The sequence below is a fragment of the Seriola dumerili genome, unplaced genomic scaffold (genome assembly GCF_002260705.1).
Source record: "Seriola dumerili isolate Sdu_G_001 unplaced genomic scaffold, Sdu_1.0 BDQW01000003.1, whole genome shotgun sequence".
NCBI classification, from domain to species: domain Eukaryota; kingdom Metazoa; phylum Chordata; class Actinopteri; order Carangiformes; family Carangidae; genus Seriola; species Seriola dumerili.
This window is the reverse complement of record NW_019174258.1, coordinates 1692615-1705348: the sequence shown is the minus strand read 5'-3', so window position 1 is coordinate 1705348 and position 12734 is coordinate 1692615. Positions and strand designations below refer to the sequence as shown.

The window sequence follows — 12734 nt, the reverse complement described above, 5'->3', positions numbered from 1 at the left end:
CATCTCTCACAGGAATGGACTGCAGACAGCACATTGTCTGTGCATCCGTGCAGAGAGAACGCCGACAAAGGACAGAAGGAAGAGCTGGACAGACAAATGAAAATAGCAGCTGCACCTTAAAATGATGCTAAAGTGAAAGGGGAAGGTACAGCAGGCTTTAGTGAACAGTTAGTGCGCTGTTTTTGGCTCGAGCGAAAACCGCCACCCTGGTGATATGCTTGCCATGTGGGGTCCCTCGCTCACACACTAAGAGATAGTGTGTGAGGACGCTGCGGAGGCTATGGGGTTCAGTGAGCTTCAAACAAACTAGTGCATACACAGTGTCATCTGGATATGTTTAAAGGCAAGTGTTTATATTGTAGCTGCTCCAAATGGCCACGCTCAAAGGCAGGGTGTGTTGTTGGATTCAACAACCCAAATTTCCAACGTTGGAATGGTGTGGTGGTTCAACTGCTGATGGTTGATCTGACAAGCGCTTTGTTTAAAGCATACTAATGCCTCACTTTGTTGAACCTCTGCACGGGAAGTTTTCTCTGTATATGAGCATTTTAATTTTGTATTATCATTCTATTTAATAAAGATCTTGAAATGAGTGAACATGTAACAAAACACTAGATAAATCACCGTTGTGTCCGTGATCTTAGTCAAAACTGGATTTTTAGCGAGGTTGACTTTCACCTATTTCATCTATTTTCATTAACAATAATGAATGCCAGACTCAAATCTTGTTGAGTTGGGAACGAGCCGTGATGTTAGACATGAACACACACACACACACACACACACACTGTGGGCCTATGGGTTTCATTCTTGTTTTACAGTTAGTCATAACAGCTGATTGGGCACGTTGCGTGCGACATGGCCAGACCAACGTTGCGACTCACAATGAAAACACTGATATATTAGTCACATGGGCCTAGAACTCCCTCCACACTTCATTTAACTTAATTTTACCAAAGTGCAGACATAAGCAGAATGCTCTTGCTATTTGTGAAAAACTAAACGGCAAGAAATGCATCACTGTGAACTCCAGTATACTCTGAAATGCTTTTCAATATAAAACAAATGAACAGCATAAACCAAAGTCATGCCGCAGTAGGCAATTTTTCTTCTTCTTTAATTTTTATCTGTATTTACCTTGTTTTATTCTTTGATTTTCATAATATATCTAAAAACAATCAAATATCAAGTACATGCTACGGTGACTTCTAGCCAAGTCAGCAAAACACAGGACGACTATTTTGTAAAGGAACGAATGTGGTGGTCTGCAGGATGGTCACACAGTCACACCAGACCCCAACATGAATCATGAGCAACCTGTTCACATAATAATCTGACATCCACACTGGGAAGAGGGGAACAGGTGGGGGTGGTTCAAGCACTATTATTATTATTATTATTACTATTATTTATTTTATTTGTTTATTTATGTGTTTTCCCTAGAAAAATGCAATTTTTTGGCACATTAACAATAAATAAATGCGTATAAATATATTAATAAGTAAATATATCAGTATGTGGCAGTATGTGACCCCTCTTTTAAAATAATGTTTACAACTGCCATTACAAAGAAAAAAAAATGATCATGACGTTGTGTGTGCAGATTAAGCTGTGGGTGGGTGTCATAACAGCTGGCAGTCAGCTGTGTTGTGACAATCAGAAATACGTCCAGCAGACTGAGGTCGTTCATAAAAACTGGTGAACTTCAACATTGCTTTCTTTACTGCAGATTGCCTCCATTTGCCCTTTGCTTTTTCACTGCTCGTGGTGGTTTTACAGATGTCAGCCAGTCGCGCCTCAGGCTGGATACACATATACAATCTGTCAAAATAAGTGACAAGTCTTGCATGGGAACAAATTAGACGGAGGAAGATGTGACTAAAAATACACTCTCGGTAAAAGATAAAGCTGCATTCTACATCTTTACAGATCTATTCCAAATACTGCCGTACTGCCTCTAAAAGAAAGATAATTCAGGTTTACTACAATGTCTGTCTTTATTTTAATACTGTAGTTTTGGCCGTCATTTCTTTTGCTTATGGTAACATTCCATTCATCTAAGTAACGGATTAGACTAGATGAGAGGAACATGGCGACATATGACAAAGTCTGATGGGGTGAGAAACGAACAGTCAGAACATTTATCTAAATGGAAACCATAAACAACTAAGACAAGTATGGAAGGTCAAAGTGGAAACAGGAAGTTGGTCTGTAAACTTTGATGGACCTTGATACCCCTGACAGTTTGGATTTGGATTGTACCATTTGTCTTTGTCCACTCTTCCAAATAGATTGGACTTAATTTTTTTTTTATCCTGTATGATCATCTATTCTTCTTGCCTCACCCATTCTTTTTCGTGACGCTTACACATTCCCATCATCACCCACTGCTCCTGAAAACAGTTCATACCCTGAGGCCTCCACCACTCCTGCCCCCGATCAGCTTCTATGGGTCTCTATGACAGATGGGTTTGCTGCAACGTTTCCGTCCTAACTCAAACTCCTCTAAGACCGGCCCATCTGATAATTAAAACAGATGAGAGCATATTAAAAGAATGAAGTGCGTGGAAAAAAGCTGACAAAAATACCAGAGACCAGATGCTCACTAAACTCTGCCACTCAGTGTTCGGGCCGGTCCCCTCTCCTCTTTCTCTGCCTCGATCCTTCCCCTCTCCGCCGAGATGCAAAATGGAGCAGTTAATAAAATGAACACTGTAATAACCTCGACACAAGCTGGGCATTCATACTGAGCAAAGCTACGACCACACAGCCACGAACGAAGAAACAAGCGTGAGGTTTGCAAAAATAAAATAAAAATAAAAATTAGCGCAGGGAGGGAGTAATCAATCAATAATTATAGGTCTAGAATTGAAGTGATGGATTGTGGAGCTGTGCTTTAGTTGTCAATATTGTTCTGGCTCCTCTGTGACAGTAACTGGCTGAAGAGACAAAAGGTAAGAAAGGACAAAAGAAACAAAAATGCTTTGCCACAGAAGCCTTTTGTCCTGGTTTACCATGTCCTTTAAGTAATTGTATACACAGACACACACACACACACACACACACACACACGCACACACACACACACACACACACACACACACACACTTCTGAGACCATTCCTCTGGCACCTGAGCCTCACTATACAGGCCACACAGTACAGTGAGCTTTTGTAGTAGTGCACTGGAGCACGCAGAGGCCACGGCTGCAGCAGCAGCAGCATCTGGGCTGAGAAACGTTTGCCACTTTCTCTACCCCATCCCTCCTGCCACAGCTGGGGCTCGCCAAGCTACAGGGGACCTATGGCAGTCAGGAAGCACAGACGATAAACAATGACAAAACCCTTATGTTGTCAGGGTCGCTCTGGGGTAAATAGTCAGGGGAGAACATGAGAGAGTGAGAGAGTGGCAGTGGGAAGAGATGAAGCAGACATGCCTACTGTCATATAAGCCAAGAAATGACGATGAATACATTAGATATACACAATAAAAAGCTTTTATTAGGGTTTAATCGTAAATAGAAGTTGATTTTTTTTTATTTTTGGAGCTTGATAATCCAACTTTCTAGCAATAATAACGGTTCAGAAATGATGGCAACGCGCATGGTGTTGCATCAGTAGATTACATTGCTTTAGCTTCTTAGACATGGTTAGAAAGTTTGTTCACAAAGTAATCTAGGCCACAGGCAGTAGTGTTTGTTTGCCAGCTCTGTGAGAACGGTGGGAGGAGGGAGGGGATGGGGCACACTGCTGCCAGCAGCACAGAACAGGATTATTGGAGTCTGGACAGAGAGATTTTTGGTAGCTGTCTCACCATGATTTACATTTGCAACTTTAGCTATATTGTAGTTTTCTGTTGTTTCTAGGAATGATCACGTAGATTGGTTTTGTCTTACAATTTATTTCTCTCGCATATCCAACAAATCTACACTGCACAGAAAGGGATAGCTTGTTTTAGCTGACTGAATGCATCCATAAACCTGAAATTGCCACAGAAAGCCGACTTGGTCTGCTTCAAGCCTGCAATAAATGATTTTTTTGACTATGTGACGGCAGTGGAAAAAGTTGGAAAAGCAACATTGATATATCACCAGCAGGCACCAGGATTTATCCCAGCAGGCACCGGACGTCAATGTAATGTGAGAAAAACGTTGAACTCTAAAAACTCTAATGTTGGACAGACGTTAAATTTTGGCTGGAAAATGAAAATGGGGTTGACGTCAAAACCCAAAGTTGGCTAATTGACATTATGACATTTAGCAGATGACGGTATTTAGCAGTATTTAGATACACTGTTATTACAAAAATGTCTGTTATAGCTGCCTTAAGTCCTTGTCAGCTCTAAGAAAAATCAGGCAGACACAAGCTATATCAGGGCCGATACCTCAGGTGTGTTCCATTTGTAGTAAGTATGTGTGTGTGTGTGTGTGTGTGTGTGTGTGTGTGTGTGTGTGTGTGTGTGTGTGTGCATGCGCATGTGTGCGTGTGTGCGTGTTGTATGACTAACCTCATTAATGCATGGTTGCACGCTGCTGAATAACTACATGGTGGAATGGGCAAATAATGTTTGGGGGTGTAAGGTGAGGCAGACATGGTCAGTGGGAGTGGAGGAGGAGGAGGGAGCACAGGCAGAGAGCTAGATTAACTATTCTGAAGGACACAACAGGGACATAATACATATAATGTCGCATGCTGCAATATTTATACCATATATATGATTTGATGAAACCAACAAAGGGACAGGAAATGGAGCTGTCAGAAACAGAGCAGTACCAGTATTTATCATGATGCTGGGAATATATCTAGAGTCCCAGTTATGCAGAGGTGCATGATAATAATGAGATTTGCTGATTATGCTTGGGACGAACAAGTTTGCATTAATATTATTGCATTTGTTAATATTTATATTCCATTCTTGTTTGTATTCCTAACCTGTTTTACATTTTGATGTCCTATACAGCAGATGACCTGCAAACTATTTCAATATTATCTATTATGTTTTTCCCAGTTGCTTTAATGTGAGGATCTCTCCTTTCTCAGGCTCCACTGTCAGCAAAAAACCTTGTGCCTGTATGGATGCAGACATTCACAGAAATTTCATTATTATTTTTCTGCATCTATGTAAGTCAACACATATTTTCAGGAATGCGATAAATATTAATATTTATGCTTACGTTTTTTGATGTATTGATTTTTCTTAAGTGCCTTTCTTTTTGCTTTCACGTCATGTACTGTATGAAGGACAATGTATGGACTTGCAGAGGACATGCAGGAGAAAATGCACTGTCAGAGTCAGTGGGGTAAGAGCTCTGAAATGAGAATCTGCTCAACCTTCACACAGAGTATTTTCTGTGCTTTATGCTCATTAGACAAGCTCAAGCCTACAGAGCTGCAGCTAGAGCACAGGCTGCAGTTCAAGGAGAGAGTTGGAGGTAAGAGTAATGATGGCATGAATGAATTCAAACAAGTCCACACACTGTCGTCGCTCCCACTGCCCTCCACCAGCTATCTAAGCACGCAGTTGATGTTAGTGTAGCTCCATGGCACTGTATTGAACCACCAGCAATAAAAAGTTATCAGCTCCAATCATATGTGTGCACTACATCAACAGATAGATTAAAACATTGACTGATGGAGACAGCACCTCTGGCTAAAATCAATAGCAGCTTACATACGCAGCTAGTATGACGCTAATAACGAATAATGCGGCATCGATTGCAACGCCGAACTGCATCCATTGAGTTGCAGATAAAGGGCTGCAGCAAATAATAGAGCGCATGATTATCTCTGAGTGTGTGGGGGTGGGACTGTGTCTTTGTTTGTGTGAGGAGGGAGGGGTTCGTACTCACCCGTAAGTGGTGTTGCTGGCCCTCTTACTTGCTGCCCTGGAGCGACTGGACTTCAGCTCTCCACTCATGCTCATATCTGCATGGAAGAGCAACCAATTAACTTTGTAGTGATACAGTAAAGAGCAACATAACACAACACAGCAGGGGTGCAAAGCATATAGGCTGAGAAGGATGTTCAGATGATTACCCGACCCGTGAACCCATATGGATCATCTGGTCATGTTTATATGTTTCTCCTACACTCAAGTTTAATCTTTATTTGAGCAAAATGAACCTAATCTGTTGTAGGTGTTGTCATCATTTGACATGGTAATGACTAAAGGGCTGGCTCTGACTGACAGCGGCTGTTTTTCTTGTCCATCTTCTATCACTCTATGTTGATTGCTTCTGCCACTCCGAGCCAGCTGTTCACTTCCATTTTTGTCTCCAATTTTCCTGCCTAGATCAGAGACTTGATGCTGCATTAGACTTGTCTCAAAAGCTGAACCCCATGTCTCTCTGTCTTTGTATGTTTCTCGCTGCAAACACCTCCATACGCATGTTCCAATGAGACAGTTAACCACCAGCCAGCTTGATTACATGATATACCAGCAGCTCACTGTTGGTGCTGTGGTGGGTTTGCTTTGATTTACCAGAGGTAAGAGTAAAAGAGAGAAAAAGCAGAGAGAGAAGAATAAAAACAGGAAAGGGGAGAGAGGATAAAATGAGAGGAGAGGAGAGGAGAGGAGAGGAGAGGAGAGGAGAGGAGAGGCCAGTCTGACATGGACAGATGGGTGGTGAATGGAGCGTGACTGGGCCAGCTGCACGTACACTCACACAGCATGGCTGTCAAATGGCTGGAAGCTACAATTAATTAAGTAAGGGTCTGAATGTGTGAAAAGAAATTTAGACACGTGTATGTACCTTTACTTCCCACAGCAGGGATAATTTTCTGACAGTTTAGAGTCAAACGGTGACCTACTGGATGGCTTCTCTGCAGCCAACAGTGTGTCTTTACTGGTGACGAACTGGCCCCTGCTGCTGAAACATTACACTAACTGTTACTGGCCTGAGCCATGCACATCTGCACTGCCAGAAAACTACTGTGAAGCAAGTATGAGGAAAATAGAGAAAAATAATCATAAGCACGTTTTAGAAACCTAAAAACGCTCTTATGTTTTCCATAACAATGGATCAAGATCCTTCCAAGACCTAAGAGATACATTTAATTTACCAGGGTCATTTTTCTTTTTTTATCTACAGTTGCGCACTCCACTGTAAACATATTGAGTTCCACTGAATCAATCATTACCCACTCATCCACTCATGGAAATAACAGGATTTAAACATGGCAGGGGCTTGTGTCAAATTTGTAAAAAAAAAAAAAAAAAAAAAGAAGAAAATCCAACAACTGAGTTGTTTATTGAGCATCAAGACTGTATGGAACATAGACCTTAAAAGCTGTGAAGAGATCACAGATTTTAGTTTGGAATAATATTCCACTCAGTACGTGTTATTATAATCATCGGTTGCTAAATTATAAAGTTATTCATAGGTCACTTATCTCCAAGAAAATGTTAAACTGACTCGGAGTCCTGTACGTTTATTATGTTCACAAAATTAAATCAGAACATACAGACACGTGTGACCATCAAGGGGTAAATACCCTCTGGATACAAGTAACAAGAGCCTTGATGGATATAATGGATGTAATTATACCCTGCTTTCCAAACATTATTCTATTGGAGGATGACTCATGTCTTGCTTGAAAAAAAAACATTGTTGTGTGGAATAACAGCAGCCACAGAAAGGGTAGTAGTGTGATGGAAATCAGTATGATCTAAATATACACCAGTGGCTTCATTGTTCCATGAGGTTCTTTCTTTAGAATTAACAAAAAGAAGAAAAGAAAATGTTGTGTAATGTCAACACAATATTTCAGTTACTTGATGTTCATGTGTAATGTCTTCTCCTTAATCAGGGAAAAAAGGTAAATAAAAAATTAGGTCACACTGTCAAAAAAGGGAATAATATTGGTATTTTATTTCACACAGCCAAAACTAGACCATAAGACCAGAAATGACTCAGTTTCAGGTTAAATCACCAATATCACTATAAACTCACTCTCATACCATATTGCCCACCTTTACTGGACAGGCCAACATGTTATATGCCAGTGCAGTATTGCCATGTGACAGTAACAACATCTTCCTCCACGAAGAAGATAAAAGTTTTACACCTCATGAGAAGAATGATGTGAATCATCAGAAACAAATCTTCATTTCCGCAGACGTGGGTGTGGCAGGAGGAAAGAAAACTGAATTTTATGATATTTCATGACGGCTACAAGACGACTGTGTGATTGACTGCACGATGAAGGCGTTAGACAGGAAGAGAGGGACGGATGCTGCTGAGCACAGTCGTGTCGCTCTACAGGAGCAAAACCTCAGGAGGCAATCAGACTGCTATTCGGTAAACAAAGTCCTATACGCTACAATTAGCTTCCCCAGAGCAGACTCCACATACGCACCCACACACACACACCTACACAAATGTAAAGTACATTTTTGTTAAATGTATGAATTATAGCTTTGAAATTGTAAATCATACAATTGATATGCTTTTTTAAAGGTTTGCGTTGCACTTTACTTGCACAGATACAATCTCTGTTGCTTTTTTGCCTTTCTGTTTAAAGTTTAAAGATGTTTTAATCTAGAATGGTGGCACATAAATGATGACTATGATGCTGATGATAATTGATTCCTTTTCCCTCCCTTTTCTTTTTTGATCTTATTTTTTTTTCTTCTTGTTCAAGTGAGCCTCACATGGGTTGACCCCCCTACCTGGCTCCTTAAACACAGGCCTTTATAAATCCACTTGAGCGACATGTCTTCACTGACAACTCACATTCAGCTCAGTAATTGTGTCGACTGTGGTGATAATGACTGTGATGATGGTGGTTGTTGTAGTGATGAAATTATACAGTTTTCCCTTACTATTATTCATACAAGTAATTCTTTAGTTTAACCCTATTTAGCACTTCTAACCACTGCATTAACAATTACCAATGCCTTATAAAACACTATTATATAGTTTTATGCAAATATAAGGATATTTTTGCTTGTTCGATAATATATAAAATTATAAACTCTCCTATGAAGACATATTTTGTATTACTAAAACTATGTTTCACTATAAACTATTGTCATTCATTATCTCTTTTTACTGTTTCGAAACCACAAAACAGGGTGTTAAAGTTAAGTGTTAAAGATACTATATCTGATCTTTTTTTAAATTATTCTGTTAATATTATAAATGACAGCACTTCTGTGATTATTTTGTCATTTCAGGAGTTTGTTTCCCTCTTCAGTACAGATGTAAAGATCATCAAAGACAATTATTGTATATCATTTTGCACAAAACCGTCTGTATGGTGTTAGTCTTAATCATGGGCAGCATGACATAATAACATTGTATTGTGAGTCATGATTCTCACTATAGAGCAGTTGAATCAGGGACAAGCCCAAGAGACTCCTGCTAAAAAAAGAAATGGATAGATGGTAGAGAAATCAAGGTAGTCTATTGTAACAGACAGCATGTTTGTGAAATAGGAGCAAAGGGCACCAGAGGACACATCAAGGTCACACACGATCAGCCATAATGAGTTATAAAGCCCCAGTCTCTGCCACAGTCTACAGTCTGTCACTGTGCTTTGTATGAACGGATGTCAGGCTGAGTGCCAGACTGTTGCTCTGTACTGAGCCAAACTGAGAGCTGGCTTAATCACACTACCTGGAAACAAAATTACACGGCAACAATGTGGAAAAGCTTTCCTTGTTCTGAAGACCCCAGTTAGTCACTATCCACCCTGCTTTACCAGCTGCAGGAAAGCTGCCCTGTCTGAACCTGTTCACCTCCACACATCCACAGAAAACACAACTTTTCTATCAGATTCAATTAAGTGTTGTTATGGTTACCTATAGTTTGGCCTCAGGTGATTCATGTATGCAGTCATAAAACTCTGAAACAGACAGTCAGTGATGCCCAAAAAAAAAAAGCAACCTCATCTTCTGCACAACCACATGCACACAAACACACACCACAATAAAATAGTGATGCGAATAAGACATTATATATTAATACGGCGTGCAATTTTAATCTGCATAAAAACATCCCTAAACTTTCTGTCTTCTATCATCATTTTCTATCTTCCTGGTTCTTCACTTTTCCATGCAGTGGGTTGAACTGCATCCTTAATTTTTTCATGTATTTTTCAGTTAACTTCTAAATCACACAACTCATTTCAGAAGACAAATGCCTCGGCTGATAATTGACACTGATATATTCAATTGTATTTCAGTCTATGAAAAAATAATGTTTTGTTATCCTTCTTACTGAGATTTTAGAAACTGTTTTATACCTTGGTGAAAAATTATGTTTTGCTGTTGTTTTCTCTCTTGATACTTGATTGAATTGCTAAAACATGAGTCTTTTTGGTTTTAGTTTTTAGTCGATTGTACACAATAAATTTCTACACTTGAATGTTCACTTTTTCACATCTATTTTGCCTTACAATAATTAATTAGATATACTCTATACTGTATGCTCTGCTTGCATCATATACTGCATTTTAAAACATTTTATAGTTCAGAGAAGTTGCCATTCTTGTTTCCGCATTAATACACACACAACTTTTCTTTTATGTAAAAAGCAGCAACGTGCATGCCTCCTCTCTACTCTCTGTCACGCTGCATCTTGTCCATTTCGTGCACTGCAACTGACCTCAGGTCAGACTTAGTGCCAAGCGGCAACCAGCTTTAGTTTCCACTCTCAGGGCTAAATACAGTGTAATCACAGACATCACTGTCAGCATACAACATGGATTAGTAGATTGGATATAGGCTGATAGGAATAGATGCCATTTCACAGTGATGAAGAGAGAGATGCTGGTGTGTGCCAAAAAGAAAGATTGGCCCCAAAAAAATGCAAATGAAGCTCTTGCATTACAGTTAAGGAGATACAGTAGTGCCATGACTCTACATGGTCTCATAAACCCTGAAGAGATTCCTCACTACAGCAAACCACACAGAGACAGCCCACTTTCACTGTCAAGTCTCTCAGTCTGTAATGAACTGACTCGGCTGAAGCCTTTGCTTTGCGAGCAGAGAGCTGTTTCTGAACTCGCGTGGAAGTTGTGAGAAGATGCAGCCGCTCTGTCTGCATGTCTGGTGAAGTACTCTTATTAGGAATTGTTCATAAAGGCACTATCAAATCTGCAGCTGGAGAAAAGGAAAGGAAAATGTATGCTCAACCCATCGCCACAGAGCAGGATCACAGCACAATTAAGCTTTTGGCTGTTTCTGTCTCACAAGCCAATATTGCCCAGAGAGAAAGAGAGAGAGAGAGAGAGAGAGAGAGAGAGAGAGAGAGAGAGAGAAAGCTGACCTTGCCAATGTGACAGGGCAGGATGAGCTTTGATCATATGTACCTCACAGTTTTGGTAAACATGAAGTTGAAGTTGCTTCACAGTGTTTACATCATAAAGTCCTGCCACAGACCGTTTTCTAAACCACCATCTGGATGGGATCAAAGCCACAGAAAACAGCTAAGAGGCAAAAGTGAAAGGGAAACCTGGGATTGGGGATGAAGTAGAGAGATAAGCTAATAAAGGCTGGAGAGAGAGGCTTGCAGACGGACAGGATAGAGATGGCAGGCGAGGGCACAAAAAAAAGAGAAAGAGAGAGAGAGAGAAAGAGAGAGAGAGAGAGGCACAGTGGAAAATATTGTCTCTCAGAAACACAGTGCTGCATGTAAACATCCACTAACACGCGCACACGCACGCACGCACGCACGCACGCACACACACACACACACACACACACACACACACACACACACACACACACACAAAGGGATAAACCCCGGTATACTCACATCTTGGGCTGAACAGGGTCATATCAGGGATGCAAAACAACCAGCAGACTGTGAGAAGAGCGGCTAGCCGAAGATTTCTTTTTGCTTCTCTCGCAACTCTCTCTTTTTACGTCCTCACTCTTTCTCTGTCTGTGCGTGTGAGTGTGTATGTGTGCGTGCGTTCAGGCTGCCGTTTGGCTGACTGCTGCGATACTACTGAGTCAGTGACAAACCAGCTAGAGAAGCACCGATGGGATGTACCAAACGGTTTCTTGCGGCAGGGGTGGGCAGGGGCGCACCGGACTCTTCCATTAGCAGGAGAGTTGGCAGGAGGATTGGATGAGTGTGCAGCTGGTTTCCCCTCAGCAACAGGAGCTTGGCTGGAGCTCAGGGCTTACAAATTCCAGCCAGGCGAAGAGGAAGCTGCCAGAGCGTGTGTGCGTGATTGTGATTGTATCTTAATGCACATTTCAGAGAGCAGAAACCTGGAGACTGTGCACTTGCTTCACATTTCACTCACACCACTCAGACACACAAGCAAAATGATAAGCACACACAGTCTCAAGGAGGATGATGAGGAAGAAAAAACAATAGGTTAAACATGTTGTAAGAGGATCATCAATGAAATAATTAACGATTTTCTCAAAGCAAGGTTGTCAGAGAATAATATGACATGCATACACGGTGAAGAAAGAAGTGTCTTTTCTCACGGTGTGATTATGTAATACAGGAGACGAAGGGATTAATTACAAGTACAGGAAGTATACTTGATAAACTAAGAAGGATTTATACGTTGAAATGACTCAGACAAACAGTGACTTCATCTCTGCACTGAACCTGAACCCTGATAGGTGAGACAGAAACTGAAGCTTTTGATACATCTCCAGTAATATCATTAACACATATCACAACATTATTTTAACATTATTTACGTTTCATACTGCATCTGAAAACACACCCAGCAGGATCCCTTCTTACATATTGTAAACACTATG

At 40.7% G+C, this 12734-nt stretch overlaps 1 protein-coding gene across 1 annotated transcript in view; it reads right to left on the bottom strand.

Annotated features, from left to right (window-relative positions):
- The window catches only part of LOC111220866 (heterogeneous nuclear ribonucleoprotein C-like), a 38213-nt gene extending 26281 nt beyond the window's left edge, over nucleotides 1–11932 (bottom strand). The window contains exons 1-2 of the mRNA XM_022744124.1: nucleotides 11761–11932; nucleotides 5848–5923 (exon numbers count right to left, since the gene is read on the bottom strand). Of these exons, the coding sequence (XP_022599845.1) occupies nucleotides 5848–5923; nucleotides 11761–11782 (98 nt within the window). The 5' untranslated portion in view covers nucleotides 11783–11932. The remainder of the gene's footprint in view (nucleotides 1–5847; nucleotides 5924–11760) is intronic.
- Nucleotides 11933–12734: the final 802 nt, after the last annotated feature.